Raw genomic sequence first — 16,065 nt, forward strand, 5'->3', positions numbered from 1 at the left:
ACAAGTGGAAGGAGTCGCCTAAGGATTAAGACAAGTCTACGGGATAAACATCTGAACTGAGAATAACGATGCGATAGATAAATTTTTTAAATGAACGAGAAAAAAGCAGGCGACATCCTACTTCCATCAGTACAGTCCTAGATTCAACCCACAAATTCCCGAAACTTCAGGAAATTAAGAGTCCACCACCACACGAGGCACTCAAGCTTCAGTGTAACCGCTTCCCGAACCTCACACAGAAGGAGAAATACTGAGAAACCAGCTTTCCACAAACACAGATCTGTTATCAAATACACGCTTCCTTTCCTTTCTGAAAACTACTCAGGACTTTGCCTCCGAAAGGCTCGGCAGAAACCCAGAGCGCCAAGCCCCTTGGCGGGCTGCCCTGTGGGGGCCGACTCACCTTCACGTGACCCAGGTCCCCAGGCCGGCTGCCCTCAGCTGGGTTCACGGGCTTGCTCTCCAGCCGGGGCCTCACAACCTGGCGGAAGGGGCTGCACAGCGGAAAGCCACTCACACTGATGCTGTCTGAAAGATAAGAATAAAATTGTAAGTGAGAAGTTAACCGGATTTTTTTTTTTAATGTAGGAGATTTTATTCAAAAATCGCTAATATCTGGGGTAATGCCCCCGTGTGTGCTCACTACTCTACCTCGTGTTAACTACAACCGCCCGGTGAATCTCCCGGGAACGTAGAGTCACACCTACCACAAGTCAAAGTCGAGGACGTACCACTTCTGAAAAACGCCAGGTGCCTACCATCTGTCAGGAGGCACAGCTGAAGCACCACGTCACCTGCACCCGCCCCCAGCTTCCTGTGCTCAGACAGCGCCAAGCCGCCTTTACCTTCCAGCCTTTGTACGAGCTGCTCCCTCAGCCTCCGTTCATGCGGTGGCTTCACCGTGCCACTTGAACTTAGTCTAAAAGCCCATTCGTCTTCCAATTTCAGGAGGCCACTACTGTGTCCAGGACCGTATGTAAACCTCTGTAGAGCGCTCCCTGCCACCTGTTCTTTTTCGTACCTGGTGATCTCACCTGTCAGTCTAATCCAGGACTCCTCCTAAGTCCTTTATCTCACACCCCACATCCAATCCAAAAGGAGCTCTTGTTAGCTCTCAGAGTATTTGCAGAAATGGCTTTCAAGGCCACCAGCCTGGTCTGGTCGCCATCAGCCCCTCCAGCACTAAGAACAAGGCCTCCTGGCTGCCCCCACACACACATGCCGCTCTGGCTCGTTTCCATCCACAGAAATGTAAATCAGGTCACGCCCCTCCCAGGATGCCTCCTGTTACTCAAGGGCCCTTTGCACAGCACAATGGCTGCATGAGGTTGAAGAAAAATGCATTTTCAGACTGTAAAAACTGCTGACAACAGTGTAAGTATCTTCTGCACCCCAAAAGAAACTGACTCAATTATCAACTAGAACCACTTCTAAATTAGATGGAGGTGCCCACCAATTATGAAGAAACATTTGTTAGGAACATCGCCATGAAAAGTTAATTTTATTTATTTGTTTGTTTGTTTATTTATTTTTGGCTGTGTTGGGTCTTCGTTGCTGCGCACGGGCTTTCTCTAGTTGCCTCGAGCGGGGGCTACTCTTCATTGCGGTGCGCAGGCTTCTCATTGCGGTGGCTTCTCTTGTTGTGGAGCACGGGTTCTAGGCATACGGGCTTCGGTAGTTGTGGCACACGGGCTCTAGAGCGCAGGCTCAGTAGTTGTGGTGCACGGGCTTAGCTGCTCCGCGGCATGTGGGATCTTCCCAGACCAGGGCTCGAACCCGTATCTCCTGCATTGGCAGGCGGATTCTTATCTACTGCACCACCAGGGAAGTCCCAAAAGCTAATTTTTAAATGACTTGCATTAAGCAGAGAAAATGCAAACCCAAAATACAATTCCAGATGGTGGCTAGACGACAGTTTATGCAACCCTCAGAATCACAACAGAAAGTCAAACGAGCTGCAGAGAGCCACACCAAAACTCAGTTACAAGTAAACCAGGTGCCCACGCATCATTGAACAGGCAAGCAGGTGAGTACAAACCCCCAATAGCCCCACGAGCAGCTTACACTGAATAGTTACCGAATACACTTCAGGAGCTCCTACTTCTGATAACAGCAGGTAGACAATTCAGACCAACCCAGCCGCTGAGAACAGCTCGAGAACGCAGACAAGGCACTGGAGGGCTAACAAGGCAGGAAGAACTCCAGGATCACGATCCGGCAGAAAAAGGAGATACAGGGACACGGGCCTGGCATTAAACTTCCCCAGAGGTGCCTGCAGCTCCCTGAAGAACTGACCAAGAGGCTGAGAATCTGAGCAGAGCCTTTCACACTCAGGTGGGAAAGCAGTGACATTCTGTGTCCCCTAAAAAGAGTGGATGGTAAGCCCTAGAGGCTTTGGGTGGGACCCGAAAGGACGACACACTAAGTGAAGGATAGACTGGAAATAAAGCGGCCGCCCAGGGACCGGCACCCAACTGTGAATCAGGTCAGTACCTGCAACCGGATTGAGGCAATTCTCCTGCCTAAACACATTCCCTGTCGCCCCTACTCTGTCCTGCGTCTTCTCACCGTTGTGCACCTCTGACAACCACCTCTGTGGATCCTAATATCCCCAATTCTTCACCATGCAGCCACCCTTCCTCCGAGTCCGGGCACCTCGTCTACACTGAGACCCGCGATCACTACAGCTGGCCCCGTATCCAGGAAGACAGGCTGCGAGGCAGGGCCGTGGTGGGGACTCAGACGGGTCAGGGCATATGAAGTGTTTGTCACAAGACCTGGTACCTGGCAAACATTGGGCAAAAACAGCTATTGTTATTATAGCAACCTATATGCACGTCCCAGATTCCTTCCATGACTATAAACTCATCGAGGGCAGAATTCTTATCAATGTCACTCTCATACACCCCCCACAGTAGCGGGCACAGGCTCTAGCAAATCATAAATCCACAGTAAACGTTAAGTAAATGAATAAATCACAGGGTCAGATTTGGTAGTTTACACGCCACGGTCAACGAAAATTCCATCACCCCAAAGTCACGTTCAATAATCAACTCAATTCACTCACGGTTAACTGAACTTTCATCATATGTCTCTGTGCAAAGACCCATTTGCAAAAGTCAGTCCAAAGCTGTGAGATTTGAATGGGTTTTTCTCTCCCTTTTCTCATTCTCCCAGCATCACGGGCATAACCTGTAAAACCTCTCCACTACACCACCATACCTGCCGCGAGGGAACTAGTATTATGAACACAGACATTTGCAAAACACAAACTCCACACTCTTCAGCCAGAAACTAGGTCATGTGGAGCCTGTAAGTGAGCCCCAGGGTCACCCCTGCTGAGTTAAGGCAGGTGCCCAACGGATTTTAAGTGCCACCTCTCGTTCCCCCACGTACTTCACTCTTCCCTAGAGAAAGTTTCCATCATTAGCATATTATGCAAATGCTGCTAGCTCCCAAAGGCCTGAGGTCCTTTTCTGCCTTGGAAATACTGATCCTGTTTTACACTTGTAACAGTGCTCAAGGCCTCCTTTCTGCAGGGGTCCAGAGGCTCCGGGCTGTAGTGGGAAATGTCCTGAGCAGCTGCTTGGTCTGTCCTCCTTCCTTGCGGAACAGCTCCTGCCCCACGCCAGGTTGCTCTGGCGGGATCAGGGGTGGCTCTAATCCAGCCGTGGTGAGAGATGGAAATGTCCCATCAACAGTGGTTGATCCACAGGACGAACATGAGACCCCAGAAAGGTCTCGTTGAGTCTTTCTGAGCTTTGATCTATGAAGGGTGGAGCAGGTGGGGTGGATCTTCCTTTGAATCATATGTTCTCAAGATAGAGGTTTGGGTCTTCCTGTAGCCAACCTCCCACCACACTGCAAGAGTGAATGAGTCACACAACCCTGTGAGCTCAGTTTTCTTGACTCTAAAATGGGGACCAGCTCAAGGGAATCAGTGAAAAGTACAAATCTGCAGTGTCTTGGAACTGGAGGGATCTAGGATGTGGGCACTTACCAAAAAAGGCTAAAAATTACATCTGAAATTTGCCTCCTTTTCTGACAATGACTTCAAAGCCTCAAAGAAACCTCAGAAACCTGTAATCTTCAAGCTCAGGGAAAAAATATATATTAAAACAGCTACTCTCCGGCTTCTTTATAGATTAAAGAATTCTGCCCCCTAATCCAATTGAGAATGGAAAAGACAAGCTATGTATAAATTATAAATGGGGACAGAAGATCAGCAGCTCTGTCCCCATGGGAGACAGAGGGGTGGGAGGGAGAAGCCAGCCTTGGGAAGGCCGGAAGCCGCCTAAGGACAGGGCTGGAGAGGAGGAGGCCACCGCACAGGGTGGCGAGAGGCTGGACGGAGCCAGTGGAGCGAGCAGGGAAGAGGCCGCTCCCAGCTGGGCGGATGGAGGGCAGCAAATTCTGTTCAACCATTACGGCCAATTTTCCTGCCAACACAGGCTACCACAAATAGAACAGAGAACAGATTGGGATGACAAGTAATAGGAAGGCAAGACCAAGAAAGTCACAAACAGACGATGGCAGCCTCGTAGGAAGACCGCAGAGATGAGTGGGTTGAGGAGGACAGAGGGTATTTAAGAATGGGACGAGCCTGGGAGATCATCATGAATCAAAGTGAGCTTCTCGAGAGAATCTCACAGCTGCCGTTTACAGCGCTCAATTCTTCTATTAAGAGCGCCTCTGTGGGCAATTCAGAAATACAATTTTACATGCTAAAACAGTACGTGTCTCTCGAAGTCAGCTTCATCACAGCCACGGTGGCAACTGGTAGAAATGACAGCTGAAAGTGGCATGTGTGTGGTGGGAAGAAAAAGCACAGTCGCAATAAAAATACTGCAACTAAGAAGGGCTGGAGGCTGCGTGTTCACCGCGGGCTCAGCACAGCACTGGGCGCTTAGGACACGTCATGTAGCTGCTCGTCACGCCCTGCCAGGCGGGCACGATTTTATCAGTTCTATAGACCAGGAAGCCGAGGTCCCGAGAAGGTAAGGAACTTAGTAGTTCATCAGAGGCACAGCCAGAACTAGAAGTCAGTCCTGTCGGATGTGTGATGACCCGGCAAAGCTGGCACAAACAACATGCTTCCGCCCCGACGTGAGCTTATGAAACCTCCCCAGCCAGGCTGCTCTGCAGTGCACCATCCCACGAAACCTACCACGAGGCCCCTCACGACGGCTTAGCATCTGTCTCCGGTGAGGGGGCCACTCCAGAGATGTGTCCACTTTTGTGCACTTTCAAAAGAGACACAAATGCTGAAGGCTGAATACACACTTTGCTCACTGGTGACAGGTATATGAAATAAACCAAACTGGAAAAAAATGCATTTACAAAGGCCAAAGGAGACAACCATCTCCCAGTGGGAGTTGGTCGGGGTCTGGTGCTCCAGGTAGAATATATTTTGAAGATGTTTTTTCAATTATTCATGAAGTCCCTGGGTGCCAAAGAGCCCATCTGGTTATCATAACATATCCTCAAGAAAACCAAAGAAGTAGAAGCATTTGGCTCAGAAATTAGACAATACTCATCCTCAATTTCCATAGAGAAAGTGGTGTGTTTATTCATTCAGAAACTTTGGGATATGCTTAGGAAGAAAAAATAATTCATGTAGAAACAGTGGCCTTCATATACCATTCAAACGGAAACAGCCCTCCCTCCATCCCCCTGGCCTTCCCTCCTGCTAAAGTAGGGGGAAGCAGCACCCCTCCTGAGGGGCCCAATCGGTGCCTCACTGCTCTCGCCCCACGAACGGCCTCCCGGGATGTCTGCAGCCTCTCCCTCCTCCGCACATTCTCATTCCAGGCACCCTCACCCAGTACCAGGGCTTCTCACTTTAACATCGTTACAGAGACACAATTAGCATATCATACCTGCAGATGTTTAAACTGTACAACTGGAGGAGTTCTGACATTCCTAAAACAAGCAACACAATTGAGACGGTGAACATATCCACCTACTGCCAGGTTCCCCATGCACCCTCGCACATCCTCACCGCCACCCTCCTGGCCAGATACCCACTGCTGGCACCAGACATGAGGGTGCGTTTTCCAGAAGTTACCACATTATACACATTGTACATTAATCTACGCTTCTCTGTCAGGCTTCTTTCACTCAGCATACTTATCTCGGAATCATCCTGAGTTATCGTGCATATCAACAGTTCACTCCTTTCTATCTCTCAATAGTATTCCAGTGAGTGGATATAACACAATTTGTTTTTCCACTCACCTACTGATGAACTTGTTTCTGGTTATTACGAAAATAAAGCTGCTCTGAACATCTGTGTACGAGTCCTTGTATGGACATATGCTGTCAGTCCTCCTGGTTCAATATCCAGGAATAAGTTGGCTGGGTCATATGCTAAGTGTATATTTGATTTTCCAAGAAAGTTATTAATGAGTTGTTAATATGCTTGCAAACAATAAAAAGGAATTCAAAGGAATAAATAAGGAAGATGAGCCTATCAAAAGCTGAGCAGGCAATTTAAGAACAAATATCACCTCTTTGGGGGTTTTTTGGTTGTTTTTTGTCTTGTTTGGCAGCATCACATGGCTTGGGGGATCTTAGTTCCCCGACCAGGGACTGAACCTGGGCCACGGCAGTGAAAGAGCTGAGTGCTAACCACTGGACCGCCAGGGAACTCCCAAAATATCACCTCTTGAAGTGAAAGACAAACTGGATAATTTAAACACTCCTTAAAGAGCCAAACAGAAAATTAGGCAAAAAGAAAAAGTTAGTGAATTGGGAAAAAGAGGAGTGGAAATCATCTAGAATGTGGCACATGGAGAAAGATGAGGAATGTGAAAGAACATTAGAGGCCATGGAAGAGTGAGAGGCTACACAGGTGAACAGGAGTTAGGGCAGCAGGTGAGAGTAAACTGGGGAAAGTTGGTATCTGAAGAGAGACAGACTGAACATTTTTCATAATGGAAAAATGTGAATCCTCAAATTCAAAAAGCGCAAAAAAGCTCAATGGGACCAATAAATGGAAACGCAAACCTAGAAATGACACAGTAAACCTGCAGAATACCGGAAAAGTAAGAAAAAGTTATTTTTGAAAACATACAGGGGATTGATATATATACACTAATATGTATAAAATAGATAACTAATAAGAACCTGCTGTATAAAAAAATAAATTAAATTCTAAAAAAAAAACCATATAGGGACATGTCCACACAAAAACGTGTACACAGATTCTCATAACAGCATTAATCATAGCAGCCAGAATGGAAACAGTTCAAAGATCCATCAACTGACAAACCGATAAACAAAAACCGTCTGTCCATACGATAGAATATTACTCATCCTCAGAAAGGAATGAGGGGCTGACACAGGTTGCAACACCAATGACCCCTGAAGCATCATGCTAAGCGGAAGAAGCCAGATTGTATGATTCCATTTATATGAAATGTTCAGAATAGGTAAATCCATAGAGACAGAAGGTAGATTTCTCGTTACCAGGGGAGGGGAGAATGGTGAATGGCTCCTAATGGGTTTGGGGTTTCTTTTTGGGACGATAAAAATGTTCTGATTTTGGTTGACTGCACAACTCTGAACATACTAAAAGTTACTAAATTGTACACTTTAAATGGGTGAATTTATGGTATGTGAATTGTATCAATTTTTTTTTTAATTAAAGGATATAAACACTTGGGGGGGGAGAAAAATGGAGATTGTATCCAAAGGAACAGTAATTACACCAACAGCTAACTTCAATAGCAATGGAAGCCATTAGACAGTATGAATTCATCTACAAAGTATTTAAGAAAATTTAACTGCTAATCTAGAAATATGTACACAGCAGAACTTCCTATTCTTAGAAATAACTGGTGACATAAAGACATTTCAGAACAAAAGCTGAGCAAACTTACCACCAACACATCCTCACTAAAGGAACTCAACAAGAAAAGGAACCCTCATACACTGTTGGTGGGAGTGTAAACTGGTGCAATCACTATGGAAAACAGTACAAGGTTCCTAAAAATATAGCTACCATATGATCCAGCAATTCCACTCTCCTGGGTATATATATCCAGAAGACGCGAAAACACTAATTCAAAAAGATACATGCACCCCAATGTTCTTAAGCAGCACTTCTCACAACAGCCAAGACATGGAAGCAACCCAAGTGTCCATCAACAGACAAATGGATAAAGAAGTGGTGCCTATACACAATGGAATATTACTCAGTCATAAAGAAGAATGGAATTCTGCCATGAAGCCTATACTACGAACGAGGCAGCATCACACAGACAAAGTGTTGTGAAGTTGCAGCCCTAAAATCTGAGAGTAGGATCTCCTTCTGGTGTCCCAGGTAAGAGAAGAAACAAAGGTCTAGTTCCACGACGCTGTGCACACAAGGCACACTTTCTCACAGTAACGTCCGGCTGTCACCTCCAAGGCTAAGTGTGAAATCCATACTTTTTCACAGCAGACGACGTGTTCAACATGCTACAGCAGCCAGTGTCCAGTGCGATCTCGTTTGCGAGCCTGTTACTGATGATCACCTTTGCCGAAAAGTGACACCATTTGAGTCACTGGCCACACAGGAAGCCAACTACAGTGGACTTTTAAACCCTCTGACGGTCCTCTTAGCTTCAGGACATTACCGAGTTTCTCCCCCTCTAAAGATGGGTAAGAAAAAAAGAAACAAGTGAAACCGAAGCAGGTGACACTTGGCCAAAAGATCTCAGGGACGCCTGGCGACAGAGCCCTGAAATGGGAGCCCAAAAGTGGCACTTTCTTTTCTTTGGAAATCTTCAAAGGAAGTGAAGGATTAAGGTACTTGAGGACACACTGTAGAGCACAGGGAATATCAATATCCTGTGATAAACCATGATGGAAAAGAACATGAACAAGATATATATATAGATATATATAGATATATATATGTATATGTATGTATAACTGAATCACCTTGCTGTACAGCAGAAATTAACAAGTCAACTATACTTCAATAAAAATTTTTTTAACAAAAGAGATGTGAGGACATGTGTTCAAATCCCAGATGTGCTCCCTTTGTCTGTCCAGAACCGATGTGCTTAAAAGGAGCACTGGACGTGGAGACAAAAGCCTGGCCCTGCCCCCCGCCCGCCCCCAGCCTTGGGAAAGACTGATCACTGATCAACAGGAAAGGTCAGTGAGAGCATGACCTTTGATAAATGCTGCTCTCACGTTTCCACTCTGGATCTTACACATCTTTTATATCTTGTTTACATGTAGTATTCCATCTCTACTTAAAGAGAAACACAAATAAATGAACATCAATTCTCCAAAGAAAGCCACAGAAATAGCTCAATTAGCATATGTTATTTTAGGATAAAATCAGGAAAACAAAACCAGAGTACTGCCAATTTGAAACTGGAAATAGGATGCCTTTTCCACAAGATAACAAAGGGAGAGCGATGGTCCCAGGCCAAGTAACGACACATGCTTGTTCTTTTAGAAACAAGAAATTCAAAGTACAGTCTGAATGTCTGAGCCCTCTTCACAGCTGTCCTCAAGCACTGCACATCCCTAAAAGACTGGGAAAGTCATTATTTCTTCATTAAAGAGTCAGCCAAATCACAGAAATCACAGAGCTGACAGTTTCAAGTCAGAACACTAATTTTAGGAATTATCTAAAGAAAAAGTTCAAGCCAGCATCATCCCCCAAAACCTCTCCTCTCCAACAAATTCGTTATTGATACTTATGGGGCAAACTCTCTTAAGGAATAACTGTTAGAATCTCCCTCCCTCCCCCTCTCGCTCTCGCTCTCGCTCTCGCTCTCCCTCTCCCTCACCCTCACCCTCTCCCTCTCCCTCTCGCTCTCGCTCTCCCTCTCCCTCACCCTCTCCCTCTCCCTCACCCTCTCCCTCTCCCTCTCCCTCACACACACACACACACACACACACACACACACAAACACACACACACACACACTTTTCAAAAACTAAGTTACCGGAACTTGCTTTCTGCCACAGTTTTTACACATGCATGAAAAACTAATTTCCCCACCCCTCCCTATTTCATCCTCTAAGGTCCCGCTCTTTCTGTAAATTTTACCTCCATCATCATCTCCAAAGACAAGCCTTCCCCCACTCCCTGTGATACAGTCATAGTATCATGTACCTCTCCTACCTAGCACTTAGCAAAGCTGTACTTTTTCATTTATTTGTGAAAAAATTCATTTCACTTATTTTATCAATTATTAAATTGCCCCTCTCTCCCACTAGACTTGCGCGGTCTAACAGAGTGGCCGCAAGACAGTGCACCTTTAAAGTAATTAAAATCAAATAATACTTGATCTTTAGATGCACCATCCACATCACAAGTGATCAAAGCCACATGTGACCCACGGTCACCCTACTGGACGGCTCAGAACAGGAACTGCCCTATCACAGAGTTCTGATGGACAGCACTGCACTGGACACTAAGCTCCTTGAGGGCAGGGACTGCGTCTCATTTTACTCAGGACAATCCCAAGAGGAGTACAGTACAGACACACCTCGTTTTACTGCGCTTCGCAGGTACTGCACTTTTTACAAATTGAAGGTTTGTGGCAGCCCTGTGTGAAGCAAGTCTATCGGCGCCATTTTTCTAACAGCATTCGCTCACTTGGTGTCTCTGTCTCACATTTCAGTAATTCTCACAGTATTTCAGAATTTTTGATTATTATATTTGTTATGGTGATCTCTGATCATTTTTTAGCGATGAAGTATTTTTAATTAAGGTACGTGCATTGCTTTTTTCAGACATAATGCTATTACACACTTAATATACTACGGTATAGTGTAAACAACTTTTATAAGCACTGGGAAACAAAAAACCATGACTCGATTTACTGCAATATTCACTTTATTGTGGTTGTGTGGAACTGAACTCACAGTATCTCCGAGGTATGCCTGTACCTGGAATAAAGTAGACAGTCCACAAATATCTGTGAAGGGGGTGTTGGGGGAAGTACACACCGTAATTGCTAACTCTACTACACCACACACCTCATGGTAAAACCCAGAAGAAAGAAATTATTTAAGTCCTGTTACCTGATTAAAACAGAATACTAGTAATTAGTTACACTTCCATAACTTAAAATTGTATGACGTAACTTCAAATATTCTATAATATCCACTCCCATTCAAATACTTACAAGTACCTAATATACACACACAAAATTAGCTCAAAAACTATAGACTAAAACAGGTAACTAAAATGGTTTTACAGGTGAATTCTACCAAACGTTTAAAAAATTAACGCCAATCCTTCTCAAACTCTTCCAGAAATTAAGGAAGAGGGAAGAATCCCAAGCTCATTTTCCCAGGTTAGCATTACCCCAGTACCAAAGCCAGACAAGGAAACTACAAGAAAACTACACATCCGTATCCCTGATGAATACAGATGCAAAAATCCTCAACAAAGTATCAGCACATCAAATTCAACAATACATTGAGAGCATCATATACCATGACCAAATGGGATTTACCCCTGGGATGCAAGAATGGCTCAGCATACACAAATCAATAAATGTGATACACACATATTAACAGAATAAAGGATAAAGATGATGTGGTCATCTCGATAGATGCAGAAAAAGCATTTGACAAAATGCAAAATCTTTTCATGATAAAAACCCTCAACTAATTGGGTGTTGAAGGAACATACCTCAAGGTAATAATGGCTATATATGACAAGCAAACAGCTAACATACTCAATTGGTGAAAGGCTGAAAAATTTTCCTCTAAGATCAGGAACAAGACAAGGGTGCCCACTCTTACCACTATTCAACATAGTACTGAAAATCCTAGCCAGAGCAATCAAGTGAGAAAAAGATATTAAAAGGTATCCAAATCAGAGAGGAAGAAGTAAATTATCTTTATTTGCAGATTATATGATCTTATACAGAATCCTAGACTCAACCAAAAACTGTAAGATCTAATCAATAAATTCAGTAAAGTTTCAGGATATAACATTAACATACAGAAATCAGTTGCTTTCCTACACACTAACAACAAAATATCTGAAACATAATAAAGAAAGCAATCCCATTTACAATAGCATCAAACACATAAGATAGTTAGGAATTTAACCAAGGAAATGAAAGAACTGAGCACTAAACTATAAGACTTTGATGAAAGACATTGAAGAAGACACAAAAATGGAGAGGTGTCTTGTATTTGTGGATCAGAAGAATATTGTTAAAATGTCCATATTTACCCAAAGCCATCTATAGATTCAATGCAATCCCTATCAAAATTCCAATGGCGTTTTTCACAGAAATAGTAAAAGCAATTCTAAAATTCATATGGAGTCACAAAGACCCCAATAGCCAAAGCAATCCTAAGCCAAAAGGACAAAGCTGGAGGTATCATATTGAATACTTCCAGATTTCAAATTATACTACAAAGCCATAGTAATCAAAATAGTATATAGTAATCAAAACAGCATAAAAACAGACACACAGACCAATGGAAAATAGAGAGCCCATAAATAAACCGCTGCATATGCGGTCAACTAATCTTTGACAAGAGAGCCAAGAATATTCAGTGGGGAAAGGCAGCCTCTTAAATAAATGGTGCAGAGAAAACTAGATAACCACGTGCAGAAAAATAAATCTGGACCCCTATCGTAAATCACTCACAAACATTAACTCAAAAGATTAAAGACTTAAACATAGGACCTGAAACTGAGAAACTCCTGGAAGAAAACATAGGAGAAAAGCTCCTTGACACTGGTCTTGGCAACAATTTTTTGGATCTGACACCAAAAGCATGAGCAACAGAAACAAAAATACAAGTGGGGCTATATCAAACTAAAATAATTCTACACAGCCAAAGAAACAATCAACAGTATGAAAAGCCAACCTACAGAATGGGAGCAAATATTTGTAAATCATCTATTTGATAAGGGATTAATATCAAAATGTATAAAGAATTCATACAACTCAATAAAAATATACGATTTCAAAATAGGCATAGGAACCGAGTAAGATACTTTTCCAAAGATGACATACAAATGGCCAAAAGCTACATGAAAAGGTGCTCAACCATCACTAATCATCAGGGAAATGCAAACCAAAACCACAATGAGATATCATCTCACATACTTTAGAATGGCTGTTCTCAAAAAGACAAGAGATAAGTGTAGGCAACGATGAGGAGACAAAGAAAAAAGTGCACCCTTGTGCACTGTTGTTGGGGATGTAAATTGGTGCAGTCACTGTGGAAACAGTGTGGAGATTCCTCAAAAAATAAAAAATAGAACTACCACATCATTCAGCAATCCCACTTCTGAGTACATATCCAAAGGAAATGAAAAAAAGGATCTCAAAGAGATATCTGCACTCCATATTTTTACAGCATTATTCACAATAGCCAAGATGAGGAAACAACCTAAGCATACCTCTACAGGTGAACAGACACAGAAGATGTGATATATATATATATATACACAATGGAATATAATTCCATGAGAAAGAAGAAAATCCTGCCATTTGCAACAACATGGATGGACCCTGAGGGCATTATGCTACGTGAAATAAGTCAGAGAAAGACAAATACTGTATGATATCACTTATATGTGGAATCTAAAAAAGATTCTTTTTCCACCTGTGGAAAAAGAGAGAGAATGGTGGTTACCAGGGGCTGAGAGGCAGGCAAGATGGGGAGATGCTGGTGACGGTGCACAAACTTGCAGTTAGAAGACGAGCATGTCCTGGGAGCCTAGTGCACAGCACTGTGATTACAGTTACCAACACTGCATTATACATTTGAAAGTTGCTAAGAGAGTAGATCTCAAGTGTTTTCACCACAAAAAAGCAACAGTAATTAAGTGATGTGATGATGGTCTTAGCTAAGGTGATAATCATTTTGCAATATACAAATGTATCAAATAAACACAATGTACACCTTAAACTTATACAATGTTCTATGTCACTTATCTCAATAAAGCTGCAAAACAGATAACTAACGATGCTGCACACCTTTCATCTCTTACTGCTTGGATATACACTTTTGTGAGGGGTCTGTTAAAATATTTTCTTCGTTTTTTACTGGGCAACATCATTAGCTATCTGGGAAAAGCCAATTAGAACACAATGAGGTTACACATGAACAAGAACAGCTAAAATTTAAAGACTGACCCTACCAATCAGTGGTGACGAGCTGGAGCACCAGAGGACTGGTGTGCATGCAGACGGTGTGTGTAAATCCAAATAAGCAGGTTGAAAACCTGGATGACTGTAGAGCTATCAAAGCTCAACATACACCACATAACCTATGATCCAGTAAAACCACTTCTGGGCACACACCCAACGAAAATGTGGGCTGATGTCCACAAAATACCTGTACAAGAAAGTTTATTATTCATAACAGCCAAAAAGCAGAAACAACCCAAATGTCCATCACGAGTAGATTGGATAAACTGTGGTATTTTCACACGGTGGAATATCACCCACCAATAAAAAGGAACAAACAAATGCAACACACAACAACATGCATGAATCTCAGGTATAATGCTGAGTGGGAAAAAAGACACATAGGACTTCTGATCTCCAGAACTGTAAGAGAATAAATCTGTGCTGTTTAAAGCAAAAAAAAAAAAAAAAAAAAAGACACAAAAAAGCATATACTATATTTATTTCTTCTATATGAAAGACAAGAACAGGCAAAACTAATCTATGATGATCAATGTCATAATTACTTACTTTGATGCAGGGTCATCAACAGGGAGAGGACAGGAGAGGACTGGTGGGGTGCTGGAAAAATCACCCCCATCTGGGTCTGGGTGGTGGGTGCAAGGGTGAATATGAATATACAAATAAATTCGGAGGCGGAGTCAAGATGGCAGTGCGGGAAGATGCGGAGATAGCGTCTCCCCACAACTAGGGCACCTGTCAGGCACTGGTAGGGGACTGTGACGCCCAAGGAGACAGGAGGAACCCCAAAGTGAACCGGTAGGATGTAGGGGGACTGAGGGGGGGAGGAGAAGTGGAGGCCAGACGGGGTCGGCACCCCTGAGGCCAGGGAGATCAGGAAAGGCAGGCGGGAGGGACTCTCCAGGAAGAGCAGGAGAGGAACGGAGGGTGATCGCCTGGCCCACTGGGGCCGGGGAGCCTGCTGAGCTCCCAGGCTGGTCCCCTGCTCTCCAGAGCCCCCTCCAGGCCACGTAGGTCCTTGGGGGCACAGGAGGGAGGCTGGGGAGATCAGGAGAGGCAGGCGGGAGGGACTCTCCAGGAAGAGCGGGAGAGGAGCGGAGGGTGATTGTCCCGCCCACTCGGGCACGGGGCGCCTGCTGGGCTCCCAAGTGAGGTCCCCTGCCCTCTAAGACCAGGGGTGGGGGGCACGCCTGGATTCCTTCTGTTCCCTGAGCCTAAGCCCCACCCCCACAGCCCCCAGAGCCTTTCCAGCCTTGTTAGGAAAGGGTCATCAACAGGGAGAGGACAGGAGAAGAATGGTGGGGTGCTGGAAAAATCACCCCCATCTGGGTCTGGGTGGTGGGCGCAAGGGTGAATATGAATACACAAATAAATTCGGAGGCAGAGTGGAATGGTCCTGAGTGTTAGCCCCGCCCACCACCCAAACATCACTCTTGCTTAGGCCCCGTCCTCCACCGCCAAGGACTTCCGCCCCGCCCCCCCGCTTTTTTTTTCTTTTCCCTCCTCCTCTTTTATACTATTATGGTACTTATGTACCTTCTGGTTGTTGATTCAACTATATTTTTATTTTTACATTCTTCCTAACATATCTGTTAGTCTCCTAGTCTAATTTTATTTTTAACTTTATTGTTGTTTTTTTTGTTTGTTTTTTTTGCCGCCCCAGGCAGCTTGCGGGATCTTGCTTCACGAACCCAGGGTCAGGCTGAAGCTCCTGCATGTGAGAGCTCCGAGTCCAAACCACTGGACCAACAGAGAACCTCAGGCTGCAGGGAATATTCATTGGAGTGACGTCGCACGGAATTCCTCATCTCAGCACTAAGACCCTGTTCTACCCACCAAAACCCAGCTCTACCCAATAGCCTACAACTCCAGTGTTGGAAGCCTCAGGCCAAACAACCAGTAAAACAGGAATAGACTCCCA

General features: G+C 44.3%; 1 protein-coding gene across 5 annotated transcripts in view; it reads right to left on the reverse strand.

Moving 5' to 3' along the window:
- The window catches only part of TRAPPC9 (trafficking protein particle complex subunit 9), a 514,113-nt gene that overhangs the window by 333,658 nt on the left and 164,390 nt on the right, over positions 1-16,065 (reverse strand). For all 5 annotated transcript variants that reach the window (XM_065895753.1, XM_065895755.1, XM_065895754.1 and 2 more), the window contains one exon: positions 404-528. In XM_065895753.1, coding sequence (XP_065751825.1) covers positions 404-528 — 125 coding nt within the window. The remainder of the gene's footprint in view (positions 1-403; positions 529-16,065) is intronic.

Source organism: Phocoena phocoena, chromosome 17, assembly GCF_963924675.1.
Source record: "Phocoena phocoena chromosome 17, mPhoPho1.1, whole genome shotgun sequence".
Lineage (NCBI taxonomy): Eukaryota > Metazoa > Chordata > Mammalia > Artiodactyla > Phocoenidae > Phocoena > Phocoena phocoena.